This window comes from Calonectris borealis, chromosome 11, assembly GCF_964195595.1.
Source record: "Calonectris borealis chromosome 11, bCalBor7.hap1.2, whole genome shotgun sequence".
Lineage (NCBI taxonomy): Eukaryota > Metazoa > Chordata > Aves > Procellariiformes > Procellariidae > Calonectris > Calonectris borealis.
This window is the reverse complement of record NC_134322.1, coordinates 10,742,593-10,760,493: the sequence shown is the minus strand read 5'-3', so window position 1 is coordinate 10,760,493 and position 17,901 is coordinate 10,742,593. Positions and strand designations below refer to the sequence as shown.

Sequence of the window (17,901 nt, the reverse complement as noted above, 5' to 3'; positions counted from 1 at the left end):
AGGCCAGTTTGATATTAAAGCCTCAAAAGCACTTTTAGAAACAGGATATTTAGGAAGTTGTTTTATGCAAACTTCGCTACGTGACTGTGCCAGTTGTGACTCATAAGTCTCTGAGCAAGCTGTTCATTCCTGAACGATGGGGTAGTTTTCCAAAACAGACAATAGGTAAATGAATGCAGTGAGATCACACCTCTTATTTGTGACCTAATTTAGCTTTGAATCCACTATTGCCAGAAATGCAAAGTAAAATAATTACAAAGCTACCAGGAATCCATCAGTTGTTTACAATTATAATGGTAAGTTCTACTATTTATCTTTTGTCCATTATAAAGCCTTTTAATGTTGAAATATATTTTTCAGAAGGCGAATGCAAGGATACAACTCGCTACTGTACATTTGTAAAGCAACTAAAGTTATGCTTGATAGACATCTACAAACAAAGATGTTGTCAATCATGTCAAGAAATGTAAATCTTCTATGGAGAGTTCACGATGCTGCAGTGAAGAGATGAGAAGAGAGGTTCATTAAACTAGTCTGCTCAAAGTATATACTTGTAAATAAGACATTAGTCATAACAGTTAAATGGAAATATGAGGCTAATGAAAAAACAGTATTGCAGATTGATATACTGGACAGGGTATTTTTTCTGGGAACTTTTGTTATCCACTCTTTGCAATGGAACTTTTAATATTTTAAACATTTTTGTGTCTGGATTAGGAGATAATATCATGGCATATCATCTGTAAAATTTACAGGCCATCACGATATAAATTTGTCAGGGGAAAAAGCATTATCTAAAAGCACTAGGTAGTGCTTACTGTCCTTAATGTATGAGAAAAACAAAGTCACAAAATCCCTTGAAGAATTTTGGAATGCAGCAACTATTGACCCCGAGGTTTTGTTTTTATTGTTTTATCAAATTTAACATGATTTTTAAATTTATAGAAGCTGTGGCTTGTAGCTGTAAAATTTTTGGCAGCAACTTGATTTTCATAAACAGCTTGAGCTTAAGGGTCAATCTCACAGGATGCGCTTTACTGACATTAGCTGTCAGATGGATACACAGAAGTACATTTCATTTTTCGTGCTTGTATTTATGTGTATGCAGTAAAAGACATTGTAGATGCTAGCACAATGTTCAAAACAGCAATAGATCTGTTTTGAATAAATGAGGTGTCATTTTCCATTGTTTCTATTCTGCTCCACTCACTGAAGTACAATCGAAGTTCTGGCATGATTAGACTTTTCTACTGATTTTAAATTAGACACAAGGCTTCCTTGTCAGAGCTGTGAATGAAACATTTGTGAGCACTTTTCTCTTGCGCATCAAGTCAAAAGGGGAGCCAATAACTGGCCAGACACGGCTGTCAGATTTTCTGTCTTGAATAAATATTTTTTTCCCTGTTAATGGGGAAAAATGTCCAAGGAAGAATTATTAATTATGAAGACAGACAAATGCAAGAAATCTATTTTGAGCAGTTTTCCATCAAGATGACTTTTCATTATGACCATTAACCATTTGAGTCTTTTGCAAGTTGCTAAATTCTGATTATTATATTCCCAGGTAAATTATTTTCCATATTGCAGATTATGCCTCATTAGGGCTGTAAGCAGAGAGAACCCCATAGGAGGCAGCAGATAGATGGTTTTTTTCTTTTGTAGTTTCCAAACTACTGCACATGTTGGAGGCCTGAATACTTGTACTGACTTGGATCCTGTGTTACATTACTGAAGTACATTACATGCTAATTAGTGGGTATGCTGTAAGAACAGTTTTAGAAACAGCATTCCTGCACAATGGGTTTGCATCACTGAAAATTAAATTAGCACTACTGTATAGAAAATGTTTAATGTGGACTATTGTGTCCAAGGCTGACTGCAAGGAGAGGATATTCCTGATCATTACCTTTTTAATCAGCAATGGGTCTTGATTGTTTAAGCAGTTTTTTAAATTAAAAGAAAACATTTGTAAGATACTTTTGTAGATATTTATTGTCTGATTTAAAAGTGCAATATTTTGTTTTGTACAGTGTTTAATAAAGATTTTTGGACATATATTTTTTCTTATTACCAAAATTTCTTATTCATGTTTTTCCTTTATATTTAAAGTTTTCAAATGTTAACACATAACATTTTTTTGTTGCTTTAATTTTGTCTTTGGTTCAGTATGCATGCTATACAGAAGCAGTGCTGTAAATGTTTGTTATTGCAATTGGCATGACATTCCTCCGTAGATTATTTTATTGCTTTTCCAGTAACTGAAGACGTCTAATATTTAGCTTTCCTGAATGTAGTTTTGATATTTCTGAAATAAACTCTAGTTTGATTATTCAACACTCTGATTATCCAGAGATTGTTCATTACTGTGATTTTTGTGATAGCTATGCTTTCATTCCAAGTGTTATTTTATCAACGTACTATGTCCATAATTCTGGGATTTTTTCAAAGCTAAGATCAGTTCTTATTTTTGACAGCTTATCAGACAGATTCTCAGCTTTGTTACAGTCTGCTTTGCACTGCTATTAAGAGGCAACATAGATGTAACTTGACTGAAAAAGTGGAGAAGAGAATTTCCCCAAATCCAAATAAGTCAGCTCTGACTTCATTGAAATCTAGAATCAGGATTCTGTAAAAAGGTGGAATAAAGTTACATTTCTTTGCCAGGCCTTTATGTACTGCACCAAGCAGAGTTCATTTAGATCCAACAGAACAGCTCTATGTTTTATATTTAGTGGGTGATGGGAATAGCTATGTGAAAAAAACTTGTTTCAGAATATCCAATATGTGTAATAGTCTTTAGAAAGAAGAGTCTCATAAATAATATGAGCAAGAAAAGCCTTAAAAAATTTTATGAAATTGAAAATACATGTCTAGCAATGAAATGGTAGTGTTTCAGAGTTATCCTAGATGGTAACATTGGCAAAGGTGCATGGGTCTATTTAATTTTCCTTTTGTGTCACCAATGCATTCTTTCTGTGCAGTCTTTGAAAAAAAAAAAAAAAGATCCTGTACAGCAGTTCTGTGGAGCATGCTGTATAGCATAGTGCATGAAAAGCACTTTTAGAATAGCAATTGAATCCAGGAGTGACTCTTCCGCTTTTACATCTTGGTTTAGCATGACATCATAAAATGCTTTTTTAACAGCTGTTATTTTGAGAAATATTAGTTTTCCAGCCTGCTGTTCATTTTGTCTGCATTTCAGTAATACACTGCTTATGAAAAAGTTGACCTCAAGTATTGAATACTGTCTGAAGGTTTATGATATCATTTGATGCTTTTCCTGGAAGCACAATCAGTAGGGTGTGCCTCTTTCAACTGTAATGTAATAAAGGCTTCTCTTTCACTATTAAACTTAGGGGAAAACATTAAGGGCAAAATGAAAGGGAATATGCCCCCTCCACCCTAAAAAAGTCTTCAAACACATCTGCAGAGGAACTGTTAAATGTATCTGAATATGTCCTGCACTTCCTCTCAAAAATTTTTGTACTGTGCTGGTAGGTGGCAGCAAATGTTTTTCCATAACTTAACAGGGGGAAAAAAGTGACTTAGGGACTAAAAAAACAGCTGTGAAAATTACAAAAAGCATCTGGGCTCACTCACAGACCCAGAGGAGGAGCCATTTTCAGCAGAATAGGCAGGCGCACATAACTTCATGGATTCAGATTGCATTTGTCAATGAGTTTTCTTCCTCCCTAGAAAAGAGAGCTGGAGGATATTAGGAGCTTCTGTAAACTTCTCATGAGGTACCAAGATTGTGTATAGGATATGGACTTGGCTAGGTGTAACTGTGCGAAGTTTTGACTTTGTTTCCTCAGTTGTGGCCAGAGAGTGACTCAAGTTTCATAATGAAAGGGGTATTTGTAGTTTTGTTTTCTTCTGTAGTACAGAAGGATGACAATGAATTAGACTTTTCCCTGTCCTGCTTTTAGGATATCACAGCTTTACATTGCCCTTGCTCATGCCCAATCCAAAACATGTCTTTACTAGCTAGGGACGTGAATAATCTTCAGAGAGTAAAGTTTAATTGAATTGGTGTTTCATTAATAGAGTAAGTCATATTACAAAAAACACGGTACAAAGACAAAATTACATAAAATTAACTGATGCTGTAATGATGTCTGGAGCTCTCTCATGCAATGCTTTTATGCACAGCTAATATACTCAGTTCAGCTTTGTTCCTTGCATATGATCCAGTTCCTGCTTTCAACATGTTTCCATCATTGATCTTAGTCCTTTTATTGGTGATTTGGTTTACGAAGTATGAGCATGTAATTCTTCAGAACCCAAATGACTGCCTTATACCAATATGTACAAGATATGCAATAGTGAAAAAATCATACTGCAGTAGTGTGATAAAACATAATACTGTTAATCATGAAACTATTTATTGGAATTTGCTTAAATAATAGGACTGAAATCAGTTCATCTAGATTTCCCCAAATCAGGTAAAGATACATAGATAAAATACTAAATATCTCATACAGAAGAATAATCATTGCAGGTACAATTTCTATAAAAATTTTGTTTTCTGTGTATTTGTAACAAGTAATTCTTTGAAGAGCAGACAGACTGAAGCCAGGCTGTCTACAGATTTCTGCATCTTGGTTGATACTTCTTTTTTTAACTGAGTTTACACTATTTTCTGTTATCTCTACGTACACCTTTATAGTTTTCTGCCATTTTCCCCTTCAGACTGCCTCTGCAGTGAACTTTGGCAGTGATAACAGGCTGTTTGGCTTTAAAAATCAGATAGCAGGATCAAAAACTGTGGTGGATGGATGTTAACTTTTTGAACCTGATTCTCTCTGCTTCCTCACTATCTACTGTAGAAACTCAAAAATAATCATCTGTGTAATCTTTTTGTGAAATTTGATTGAACTTGCACATTGGGTTTAAAAACTACTCGGGTGGGGAGGACACACACTTAGTGTGTTTAAAACTTCGCATCCGCTTTGTTTCCTTTGGAAGTAAGGCTGAAAAAGCACTATCAGAGAAATTAGGAAACAGTCTAATGACCTGCTTTTTATAATTAAGTGATTTCAAGTATGTGCCCAGAAAAAGAGCAAGGTTACTTCTTGTTAATTGCTATCAGAAATTACAGTGTGACCTTTATACTCTCCTCAGAACCGAATGAAGGAAAAGTAATGATGACTAAAGCTAAAACCAGGTTTTTAGAAATGCTTAGGTGTCATGGGATGCTATCTTATGATTTGGGCAGCAAAATGTAAAGAAAGAAATCTTCTTATCAGATTACTCCAAGTATTGATGAGATGAAAAACTGGACTGATGAGCTACTTATTTAGATTATTATAGCATTATTTGCTTACTATGAAAAAGAAGTTATGATCAAAAGATACTTACTATCTCACAAATACAATTATTTGATTTGCAGAAAATCTGAAAGAATTAAACGTACAATACATATGCTTGAGATGGAGTATAATAAAATTTGGGAAGTCAAGGAAACTAGAATGCTCGATCAAAAAAAAGAACAGAAGCCATGTAAGATGCATTATTCCTACAAAAATTGACAAATCTTTTAGTCTCGTAACAAACTTCTGGTTTTCTTTGATTTTCTTCAAGCTATTAGTTTAAATGCTTTTAAAATCAGAATTTGCATTATTTAATTTGCTTTCAGTGTTATTTAAAGAAAAAATAAGTAGGATTCCAATTATTTCACCAGGGTGCTTGAAATATTGCTTTTAAGTATTATGACAGAACAGCTACTTGCTTTGGAATAAGATTACTATTTGACTCAGAAAATTCAGGAGTAAGCTGGCGGAAGAATTTGTGACCATGAGAATCTGTGTTTACATAGACATAACCTTGAGGAGATGGATAATTTGCTGGGCAGGTCTCTTGTTTCTTTGGAGTATATTCTGTGCGATACATAGTTTCATCTTGAAAAGGGGCTGAATTAGGAACTATAGCATGTACGGGTTTGAAACTTTGAGCTGGAATGATCTGATGTGGTACGTAATGAGATTTGAATGTAGTTAAATCATGAAATTTTCCCATGGGTTTTGGAATTTCCTGTTGCTTCTTAGTAATCTCTTGCCGACAGCTGCCCCAAGCTTTAAAGTCTTCCTTCGTAGTAGTATTCCCTTGAAAAGGGGCATTGGTTCTTCTTCCATTAGAAATTGGTCTTATGGGGACAGCAGGAGAAATCTCATGCTTAATATAATCAAGACGGCTCATGGAGTTAAAATCCATGTTGCCTGGGGGTGGAATGTACTCCTTTGTTTTGCGGACCTCAGGCAAGGAGACCAACCATGGCTGAAAACGATCCTGGAATTCGGTGACTCCATTAAAATGAGCATTGGATTGCACTTTTGCATTTTCAGGCTTGCAGCTTTTTGCAAGTTGCCCAGGTATCCCTTTAAAATCATTCCGGTGGGTTGTGAGATCTTCAAAGGGTTGGTTGCTTGGCTTGTACTCTTCTTTTGATCTTATGAATTTTGGTTCCAGTTGATGAGCAATATAAGAAGTGCGATGGCTAGTAGTACTATCGAAAGGCACATCTGAAAGCTTGGCTACACAAGGAGGTTTAAAACTTTGTCTGGGATTCAGTTCCCTAGGAACAAAGTCATCTTGAAATGTAGTAGAATTTCCAAACTTCTCTGTAGGTGGGTGGTATATATGCTCCACCTTACTAGGTTCTCTTCTTTGAACTTCCCATGACCTGAAGTCATCTTTAAGGCAAAAACAAAACTTCACCATACAAGTGTTATTACTTAAGACCATTCCTTTAAAATTAAGCCAAATTCTTCAGATATTAAATCTTGCAAAAAAAGAAAATGGATGTAAGTGGGAATGATAAAGTTATCTGCGTGCTTGTGATATGACAAAACTTCTTCTATTATTGGTGTGATAAAACAGACAAAAAAATTGTACATGATGCCCTATTTTGAATATTTCCTCAAGGAAAAACAAAATGTTGCATGTACATATTTAGTGTGTGTTCTATACAGAAAATAGCCAGGTTTTATATACAATATCTTACATTGTACTTAGAAGTTTATGCAAATGTACAAGACTGAAAAGAACCTCATAGGTCAACAAGTCACGTTCACTACTGATTGGGAGAATTCTCTCTCATAATTTCTATATCAACATTACATCATCTTAAAGCTTGTTGGGATTTTTTTTTTCTTCGTTTCTGGGTTTTTTTTACTAACAGACTGTTCTGCTATAGTTACGAAACTTACTGTCCAGTCTAAACTTCTTCATGGGCAGTTGAAATAAATTTGTTGCCTTGCAATCACTGTACTTACTTCAGCTTCAGTGTTTTTTCACTCCTTGATCCTTACTCCCTGTTGAACTGCTAACATACATTTTAAATGAAGCAGTTGCATGCTGTCTTAGTTGTATGCTGAAACTAGGATAAATTATTCATTATTTGCTAGCTTACTACTTACACATAGGCTAAATAGAAATATGTAAATTTCTTATAAATTATTTAGAATTAATAAGTATGAATAGAATGTATTTATATAAATGCATTTCTATCTAGCATAGGCCTAAGCTTAAAGAAGCTAGTGAAATATAACTGGGGTTTTTTTAAGAGCCTTTTTTCCCAAATGTTATCCTTCCAACTCTTTCTTTCCCTGCACTCTCTCATCTGCTCATTTTGCACCAAGCATTCTAACTTCCTGTTTTAATAGCCAAATCTGATTCTCATTTTCTCAAGTATCTTTTTGATACCACGGCCCTCATAATCGGGAACATCTTGATTTTAATCCTGGCACTCTAGCATCTAAATGATGATGATCATACCTCATCATTTATTTTTACTTACTTTTAACTGGGGCTGCAATGCAGTACATGTAACAAATTCAGTAACACATTTTATGTATAGAATTTTCAACTTGTTTAAAGTATATCAAGGTCACTTGCCAGAATGACTTAAAAGATTTAGTGCTTTTGTGCTTTAGGATGATATGCAAGCTATACAGTACACAAGAAAGAAATCTAAAATCAACTTTTGACCTACTCTGTGGATAAACGTGTTAATAAGCTAAAACTATCTGAAAGATATATTGGCACTTTAATTGCAACCAACTTTTGCCTGAGATAGCCTAACCAAGTGTATGTTAGCATTTCTCTCCTTCTAGCCAAGAAAACCTTAGAGAAGTCTTTTCGTTTAGAACCAATAAATGTCATCTCTAAACAACTGGAGTGCTGAACAGCTTAAGGCATTATCACCTGCTTTCTCTTATGTCTTACTCTCTGGCCCAAACTAAGAAATCCAGTTTCTAATATAGATAATTCAAAATACTACCTTCATCTCAGTTATTTCTCTTTCTAAAGGCAGCATATATTATTACCTTGATAGGTTGGTATGGTATCCAATTTTCCTCCTGTAGCGTGTTTTCTCTCTAGAGGTCTTACTAATGTCACTGGTTGTATTTTATGAGCATTATAATCTTTCTGGTATGTGGTTCCCAGTTCTATCTTTCCCATCTTTGGTTTATGTTCTTCTTGTACCCGAGAAGGTCGCTTCACAATATCATATGGTAAGTAATCAGATCTGAATTGGGGAAAAAGGAAACACTGGTTAAAAAACTTCTTTCTTCTGATGGAGCCACTTTTGTCATTTTTTCATTATGTTTAAAAATGATGACTTATAATGTTCACTCTGAAAAATGAATTGATACTGTATGTTAGATGGATAGCAAGGAGGAAAGAAAACCATAGTACATAAATCTAGGGTCTCTGATGCATGATATCGCCTTTATTCAAAGGGAGATGGCAAAGCAACTTTTTCAACGCTCTGAGTCTCATCCTAGTTTAAAAATATTCTTTAAGATATTTGAAAGGAGACTACAAAAAGTTGCTGTAATTTTACAAAGAAATGATCCAGATCAAACTACTATAAGTGGCAGCATTTACTAATTGCACGAGGAGAATGGAATATACTCAGAAACAGCATTTCACTGTTTTTATATGGGCACATTACATTAAAAGGGTGTATATTCCATATGTAGGTGTTTAAACAGTATATGCAGTACACAATCAATCTTGCAGAAGGGCATTTGGCCTTTCCATGTATGTCTCTTTTGTTTTTTATAAACAAATGAAGTTTCACCTGTTGCCCTTATAGCTTAAAAGAAAAACAATAATGGAAAAAGTAAAGGTTTACGCTCCTGTCACATTATTAATAATGAATAAGTGATGTCTTTTTCTAACTCTTTGAAAGATGCTCTTTAATTTTGTAAGCTTAACATCAGAGTCTGTGCACTGACAGGACAGACCTACTGAACTCCCCTTACAGTTGGCTTTCTTCAAACTCCTAATAATTTAGAACTGTCTGAATAAAAAAAATCCCTGTTCCTTTTTCTTAAGGTTTCATTTTCCCAGTATCTCAGATTCCACACATATACTACAGAATTCCCCAGCTTGCCAGTTTTTTCAGGCTCAATGAGACCTAGATTTCCAAAACAGGCTGAAAACAAGGACAAAAATTTTTGATTATCTTTACAGGTTAAAGAATGCTCTAAAGAACGCAAATCTTTCTGTATGCATGCTTCACTATTTTTTATGACCTTTTTGTGATAACTGTATTTCTGCACTCCAAATTTATACTTTTAAATATACTAAAAGTGTAAAGGATGCAATGATTGCGTTTTGAAAATGATTGCAATACAATGTTCAGTCCCCCCTTAAATGAGAAAGTATAAGAAACTTTATAGAGTAGTTGTAAAACACAGTGCTTCAAAATGTTTACTTAAATGTTGTAATTCCTTCCATTTTCCCACGATGCACTTGGTACTCTTGTTTCGGCTTAAGGCTCCGGGGAGGAGAGCTGTTGCTATACTTGGGATATTTTTCCACATACTCTGTTGTGAGGCACGGCTGTTGTCCATTATCATAAATCCTTGTGGGTTTACGAGGGCAGCGATGGCGCCTGGGTAAAACACATCAGATGAGATCATTTTGAATAGTTTCACTTAAGGGGAAAACCCATGCCCTATCTACTGGGAGTGAATAACAAATGGGAAAGATTGAACAATGTCAGTAGTTTGTGTTTAAAATCTTTTCTGGGTGACAAAAACACAAGTATCAGTATGCTTGTTAGTCCTTAGTACAGAATACAAAGGATGGATAGAGTTGATTTCAGTCCTCTAAACGATGCTACCACCAAGATGCACTTTCCTCTTTTTTTAATCTTTAATGATATTACTAGTCTTATTTGTAAAAATAACTAGATATGCTTCATTTCTCCTCTCATATTGTCTCTTTTTTACTGTTCTCCCCCATAGCTTGTTGTCGTGGTTTAACCCCAGCCAGCCACTGAGCACCACGCAGCCGCTCACTCACCCCCCCGCCGGGTGGGATGGGGGAGAGAATCAGAAGGGTAAAAGTGAGAAAACTCGTGGGTTGAGATAAAGACGGCTGCGTGGTGCTCAGTGCCGGCTGGGGTTAAACCACGACACTTGTCTTTTTATTTCTGTGCATCTGTTCATCTATTTTCACCACAACTCTTGATTAACCCTTTTTGATTAAAATTTTAGTGGTCTGAAATCTCATCTGCACTTCTAATGCTCTGCAGGCCATTTCTGACTTTTCAACCTTTTTTTTTTTCAAGGACTGACTAAATCCTCTATCCAAAAACTATGTTTGTTTGGAAGTAATGACATCCCTTTTTCTTAGTAGGTTTTATTTCAGTTACACCTGCTTGTCATTGATGCCTATTTTAATGACACCATTGTGTTAAAAGGTGTAAGAGGTATATAATGACTTAATTTATTACTTATACCTTGTTGGTTTGTGTAAATTATGCATGAAATTAAAATTTACACGTTATTTTCTATATTGCTTTGAAAATCTTGTCATATTCATTCTTATTTGCATAACACACATCTCTCTGGTAGTTTGTTTCAAGCATAGTTTTAAAATTTTATTTTGTCTGATGTGATTATTATTTAATCTCTCCTTTAAGGAGATGTATAATGAAAGATGTTCCTCCTACTTGTGGCTGACAACTCGCAATAGTGGTTCAGATATAAGCAAACGGAAATAACAAGAAATAAAGCATAATTTTAAAAATAAAGGAGTCTTGTAAAATTCTGTACATGAAAACCAAAAATAACTAAAGAACAAGAAGGGTAAAAGTGTACAGCCCTTACTGGGTACAAATCAAGTTTCAGGAAGCTAGACACCCAAGGAATAGTTCAAAGGTCTGCAGAGAAATTTAGCTAGCACTGAATACCAAGAAGGAAAAAAATAAAGCAAGGTAAAATAGAATACAGAAACAGGCATGAAGGACTCCTGCTGGGAACAGGAAAATGAAAAAACCACTAAAAGAAGTTATCTGGAACTGGAGATCCCTAAAGCTGGTATTAGTTTGGGCTGCCTGACTTTGCCAGCTCAGTAGTTCAATAAATGAGAAATGAAGTTGCTCTGTTTAAGAAGCCAGATCCTTTCACAGCCTCAGGTGCTTACTCCTTTTCAATCAAGTCAACGGATAGTCAAATAACAATTGAGAGACCTATTCAGAACATAGCAGGGAAAGGAAAAAGGAAGAAGAGGGAAAGAACAGGAAAGGCAGGAAAACAAGGAAGTGAGTGTGCGCTATTTCTCAGCATGGTGCTTTTCTGCCACTACATTTTTCATGAAATTCAGTTACCACCTTAGTAATATTTTTTTCAGTAAGTATAAACAGCATATGCTGTGTCATGCAGCATATAAAAGTAATAGCTAAGCAGAAACTAAAACCATTCAATGCGTGTTTTGAAACCTAGTTGAAATATAGGGTATCATATTATAACGTTCTTCACACATTTTAGGCATACAATTCAAATAAGTTTGAAACAAACAATATTCATCTACAAAAACTTCATTTTGACAATCTTCAGTTTGCCATAAGCTGGTCCAGAAGACCAATCACCAAACAGAACACCTTCTCTGTTCTGGTATCACCAGTCTTTAAAGACTTAACTCTCACTACTTTCTAAGCAATATTGTCCGTATATCACCCATATTGCTGAATGGTCATGCTACAAACTGAAATAGATACTAGAAAAATAATTACTTTCAGCGTGAGCCTGTAGTTCTTGGTAGATTCAACACAGAGGTGAAAGTAATCTAATGTATCTCTCCAAGGAAAGAAGCTTTTGTAATTGCATTAGAATTCATTGCTGAATCAAAAATGTTCTTGATCCCAGTCATTTCTAGCATATGAAATAATTCTAAAAGGCCTCTAACTATGCACAAAATTACTTGGATTCAGACGAGACTGTTCATGAAGATCCTACATTCTACTCTGCTGTGAAAGAACTTTTAGTGGGCCTAAAAGGCAACATAGAATTACTTTAATATAAATGTGAATTTGACTTGGAGAAGAGATTAGGGGTTTTTTGGTTAACTGATAAATCTACTTTTGGATGTTGTCCAACTGCTAAACCAAAAGTTTTCATTTAGATAATAACTTTATAAAACTGATTACATAGGCCATCACAGCTCTTTAGAGAGACGATGCTAAGAATCATCAATGAGAGAAGACAGATTACAGCCCTGATAAATGAGATATGTTTTTTACAATTTGGCCAGAACTGGTGTCACTGATTATTTTAAACTTGTTACTTGTAGTTATCTTAACTTCAACCCCAGAGTTATTGATAATTCAAATGAATTTGGTGAGAATATGCCTTCCCTCATGACTGACTGATGCCTGCTTTGATGGATTATTATTCTTTCCCTTCTTTAAGGGAGACTAACTATCTTGTGGCTTGCATAAGGTCTGAACAGAATCTCAGCTAAATAAAATTGACAGTAGACGGGCTCTCTACTGCCAAATGCTGTTGCTCTGATTATTTTAACAGAATGATGCCGAATTTCACTTATTTAGGATCTGGCATACATACAGTTGTTTTTTATACAGTGCTAGCAAGACCCTTGAAATTTTCCTACAAAGTATTTTCCTCTCAGAGAACTAAACTAATAATGAGAGAGGTTTAATGTTTATCATCATGAAGAACTTATTTTAAAAGCAAAAAAACCCCCTTAAAGTTGTTGTTTTTTTTTTTAACTGCCAGTGCACACGCTATGGTCTGAAAGACAGAAATTATGTATGGACACTGTATTTTTGAGAGTCAACTGCTTGCCTGGTGTTGACAGGAGACCTAGTAGTTTTTATTGGGTTTGCGTGTATTTACATGTGGTCAGTATGAAGGCTTAAATATCCCATATTTTAGAGAAATCTTCCTCTTTCCTCTTAACTTACATTTATTCAAGAATATAGATTTTTATGATAATGATAACAAAAGTGCAATAAATGGGGAAAGGCTGACAGATTGAGAAGAAGATAAAGCAGCAGTTTATTTTTATATCTCAAAACTAAACGTCTATGCTTTTCTATGCTGTGATTATCTTTTATGGTACACAAATACTATTCTTGCGTGCAGAGAGTTCATCTACCTCAGAGGCTTTATTCTTCCTTTGGATGCCAGACTTAACATCCTGTATTTGCTGTTAGACATTTCTATTGAGACAGTGATCTGAAGCCTGACTGTACTTGTGTGGTGGTGCATTCCACCCCCCTCCTGCGCCACTCCATGATCTCAGAAACTCCTGTTAAACCTCGGCCTTGGTGTAATGAGTCAGGCGGTGAAGCGTCCCTTTACCGTATCGGGAACTCTTGTGTAGCTGAGGTTGGGGAATGTACCAATCGTACCAGAAACTTCTGCTGCCTGGCCCAAGTGGAGGACGAGAGTGGGGATAATTGCAATCCCCTAATACACTTATCTGAGTCGTAGCTCAAGTGGAATGATACTATTGTTACTGAAACCTTGAGAGTTTTGACGGATGACTAAAGTCAATCATCTTGCGTCCCTATAAACAGCAGTCCCAAGTGAGGCCCTCTGAGCCCTCGTGGACCGCAGCTGACCCAGAATCTCTCTCTGAATGGAACACTCCTCAGAGTTTGCGAACTCTCGAGTTTGCGATATTCGGAGGACCGTCGCTGATTGGCACGGGACCTGGGCTGCAGCACTCCTCGAGGCTCACCCGTTGAGAAATGCCAAGACATTTTATGTGAGTATTTAACTGAACTCAAGGGGGATTTTTAACAGGTATATCTTTGTATATTTATCTATCTTTGTATCTGTGTCCATGTGTGTGTGAATTGATGGAAATACTCGCTAGCAATATCTTAAAATCGGGAATGAACCTTAGACTACTGCTAAACGCATACAATCCCTTAGACATATACCATTGACCAAGTCTGGAACTAGGCATAGATCCAGACGGGTCTACTCTGAACTCCGTGACTCAACGGGAGGGTCTCCTTACCCTTTTGGTATTGATAAAAACCGTTGCCCAAGTCTGCGACTAAGATTGGATCCAGCTGGGACTTCTCTGAACCTCGTGACTCAACATGAGGGTCTCCCTTAACCTTTTCGTCCTCGGCCTCTGTATAAATCATTCCAACTCAATTCTAACACGATACCCTGGTTTTGGGTGGGATAAAGTTAATTTTCTTGCTAGTAGCTGGTATAGTGCTGTGTTTTGGATTTAGTATGAGAATAAGGTTGACAACATACTGATGTTTTAGTTGTTGCTAAGTAGTGTTTACACTAGTCAAGGACTTTTCAGCTTCCCATGCTCTTTTCCTTTGTATGCTTCATCCGCGTAGTAAGTGATAGAGTGAACCTTGCCATCGAACTCTATAGTCGCACTTTCGTAAATTTCTATTAAAATTACTTTCTGCTAACACCTTCGACAGTGATTCTTTGAGCGGCCTCCAAACCACTCATTCGCGACAACTTGCTAGCAGGGGGTAATTTTCTCTTGTATTAGGTTAACACACTTGGAACCTATGGGAAATAAGAAAATAAAAATATTTCCTTCTCTTTATGGATCAATCCCAAGCAAGACTAGCTCATAGGTTCTCTACATTAAAAATATACCACTTCTAAAGATCTGGAATATCTTAGGAAACAATACAGAATCCAGCCATTACTCTGCACAACGCAGCTTTGAGAAGATTTTTGTGGTTTATTAAAAAAAAAAACCTCCAACCAATCTTACATCTCTACGACAGCAGCTTGAAAATGATCATCATACCGCCTTGGTAGCATGTTATGCTACTGCAAAAGTCTTAAAGTCTTAAGCTCAAAAGGCTAGAAATTATGTCAGTTATTAAAAATGGTGAAGTCCTCAGCATTGGACCTATTTTGCAAATTTATCTTTGAGCATGCTCAGCACTGGGTACACTTCCAGTGGTTTTTGGCATTACAATTATTTGTTGATTTTGAAAAAGATCACCTAGTAGGCACAGAAAGTGATTCAGTCTAATAAGAAGGGATCTATTCAAAATATTCTTAAAAATCTTGTAATCTTATTTGATTAAGAGCCCAAGACTGCAAGTATGAACACTAGCTCTCAGATGTTAACCTTTAATGAGTGGATTGTGTATGTCACAATGCAAAAAAGGTCATTCTGGAATTTTGGAGGCTCTTCTCACTTCCCTGTAAAGACAAAGCAGAATAAAATTTTGCTTATTGACTTTCCTCCCCTGTATTTGTAAAATTTTTCAGAGTGTTTTTAATTCTGTGAACAGCTAAGAAAGATTGTTTCCTTCTGTTTTATTATTTAGAATTAATCAATAATTACACCTCCACAAAATTTCCTGCAAATAGCTAAATGAGAACTTCTACAAAATATTAGATCTTTTTCTTCACTTTGAAATTTCTTATAAGATGTGTATGCATTGCAATATCCAGGTAACACTGCCAAGCGACCAGTCTTTCCCTAAAAACAGAAACACTATAGCTACACTGAAGCAAACACAATGTGCTGCCTAAACCAATAATAGCTTAAGATTTTATTGACTGTAAAAACTTCAGTGATGTTTATTTTAAACCATGTTTTGTGCATGTTTTATTCAATTATTCATATTATTAAACTGGGTTTTTGAATTGAGAATTTTCGGTTGAGTTGAACCTCGTTTTCTGCTGTCAGATTGTGTTATCTCACCATCTTTATACTTGAGCCTGAGCCAGATTTGATATCTCATCATGAAAACAATGGGTTCCAACTCTTCATTAATCTAGGACTTCTGAAACAAATCTATGGGGCAAACTACACCCACAGTCTTGGCTAAAAAGAACATGAGAAGCTTTACACACTGCCTGTCTCTCATCTCTGTCTGCAGATCAAAAAAAAAGTGGCTGATGAACAGATAGACAGACGTCCCACACCGAAACACATAAGGATTTCGTCTGCTATACAAACCTCAAAATGAAACCTGTAGTTCATGGTGTGCTTTGCAGCCACAGTGTTGGCCCTGTATTTCTAATAGATAGAGATCACACTGTTGTGATCTTATGGTGACTCTCCTTGTAGTAGTTGTTAGACTTTTTTGTTTTTTTTAATATTAAAGACTGAATCTTTGAATCCTAGAAGGATTACTTTTCTGGTTTTGTTAAGTAGACAGAGAAGAAATTGAAAATATTAACAGTACTGACTCCAAACCTATAAATATATATCTGAATTTTGCAAGGTTTAAATCCCTTATGATTTTAGGAAACATGACTTGTGAATTTTTTTACCTATGGCATTCATAATATTGCTTATAAATCTGTAATAGTAATTTTAAACAAAAAAATCGCCTGCTGTACCCTCTTACGCCAGCCCCCCCGGGCCAAAGAGGCTATAGTACAATGACGAACTGTGTGTCTCCATATGGGATCATTGGATGTAAAGAAATAGTGGGGCTTCCTTTCAGAATGCAGAATATTACTCGAGGTGATGTTAGAAAGGCAGATCTGTTAAATCTATTTTAAAGGCTGTAGCGCTTGCACAGGTTTCTGTCAAGGTTGATTTAGCCAGAACTCTTCCGAGGGTTCCTTTGGTGCAGTCCCTCTCTCCACGCAGTAGCATTGGCTCTGCTTCGTGGAGAAGCCTGATCCTGAGGTTTAGTCTAGGTGGCTTTGAACGACTGTCCCCATTCTTTTCTATTTTAATGCGTTTAAGATCTGCTTTTTCCCCTACCTAATGTAACCATAAACATACTACTTCATGTTTACTGAGAAGATCCCTTTTAGGAAAAAGGGAAGCCAGAAACTGTCTAAATGGGAATGTTACCCACTTTCTGCCTTCCCCCTGCGAAAAATATTAGCCGCGACCAGGCATAGGGGTCCGCGCGCAACCCGGGATGGGTGAGGAGGGGGACAAGATTTGTGGGGGTGCCGTTGGGAGGGCCCGGAGTGCTGAGGGGGAACCGCCGCCATCTTCCTGGGGGACACCCGCCCGGGGACCCGAAGCCTTCCCCCACTCCCCGAAGGCGGTGGCGACCCGCGGGGCTGCTTACCCGCAGGTACAAATCTCACACAGACACCGAGGCGGCTTCATGCTCCCTGCGGCCGCCCCCGCTTCTCCGCCGGGGTAACTAAGGAAGCGCTGCGTCGCGTGGCAACGGCGGCGTCCTCGCGGTGAGCGGCCTCCGCCGGCTTCCGTCCGGCGTCACGCACCGGGGGCGGAACGGGCACGGGCTTCCGGGTGCGGGCCGCGCGGCGCCGGGAGGGAGCGAAGGTGGGGTGTTCCCCTCCCCCTCCCCGTGAGGGGCCGTTTGGCGGGGCGGGGCGGGGCGGGGAGGGGGCCGCGTGCGCGGCAGAAGGGGGGCGCGGGACCGGCTTCGCGCGCGCACAGGGAGGCGGAGCGGGCGCGCGGGCTGGGCGGCGCGGCCTCCCCCCCTTCCCCGCCTCATCCCCTCAGCCCCGGCCCTGAGGGCACCCCTCGCGGCGTGGAAACGTTGGGGGAGGTCTGCGGCCCCCTCCCGGGGCACTGGTCCCTGGGGCGGCTCTGCGGAGCCGAACCGTTGGAGGGCCGGGAGCAGCCCCGGGGGGAGCCTGGCGGGGGGCTGCGGCTCCCGGCGGTGCCCGCTCAGAAGGGGCGGGA

General features: G+C 37.7%; 3 protein-coding genes across 6 annotated transcripts in view; 2 read left to right on the top strand and 1 right to left on the bottom strand.

Annotated features, from left to right (window-relative positions):
* The window catches only part of ADAMTSL3 (ADAMTS like 3), a 187,909-nt gene extending 185,577 nt beyond the window's left edge, over nt 1-2,332 (top strand). Inside the window, exon 30 of the mRNA XM_075159955.1 lies at nt 361-2,332. Within this exon, the coding sequence (XP_075016056.1) occupies nt 361-470 (110 nt within the window). The 3' untranslated portion in view covers nt 471-2,332. The remainder of the gene's footprint in view (nt 1-360) is intronic.
* A 1,690-nt stretch (nt 2,333-4,022) lies between these two features.
* On the bottom strand, nt 4,023-17,474 carry SAXO2 (stabilizer of axonemal microtubules 2). 2 transcript variants are annotated; one of them, XM_075159953.1, is made up of 4 exons: nt 17,315-17,474; nt 9,728-9,907; nt 8,328-8,530; nt 4,023-6,692 (listed from the first exon to the last, which is right to left on the bottom strand). In XM_075159953.1, exons 1-4 carry the CDS (start codon nt 17,353-17,355, stop codon nt 5,710-5,712), a joined length of 1,407 nt encoding a protein of 468 aa, XP_075016054.1. In that variant the 5' UTR covers nt 17,356-17,474; the 3' UTR covers nt 4,023-5,709. The 2 variants fall into 2 exon arrangements, 1 of the variants encoding a protein (XP_075016054.1); XR_012675211.1 differs by lacking the exons at nt 4,023-6,692; nt 8,328-8,530; nt 9,728-9,907 and adding an exon at nt 15,396-15,470 and having other exon boundaries at nt 17,315-17,404.
* Nucleotides 17,466-17,901, top strand: part of EFL1 (elongation factor like GTPase 1) — an 83,852-nt gene continuing 83,416 nt past the window's right edge. Inside the window, exon 1 of one of the 3 annotated variants that reach the window (XM_075159947.1) lies at nt 17,466-17,535. The gene's annotated coding sequence lies outside the window, so the exon portion shown is untranslated. Of the gene's footprint in view, nt 17,561-17,901 lie in introns of all 3 variants that reach the window. The other 2 variants (XM_075159948.1, XM_075159952.1) reach the window with 2 other exon arrangements.

Coding starts and splice junctions, on each gene's coding strand:
- SAXO2 (XM_075159953.1), bottom strand. CDS start 17,355: ATGAAGCCGCCTCGGTGTCTGTGTGAGATTTGTACCTGCGG. Junction 8,531..9,727: donor GAAGGAATTACAACATTTAA/GTAAACATTTTG, acceptor TCCCCAATTCAG/ATCTGATTACTTACCATATG. Junction 6,693..8,327: donor TACCATACCAACCTATCAAG/GTAATAATATAT, acceptor TTTGCCTTAAAG/ATGACTTCAGGTCATGGGAA.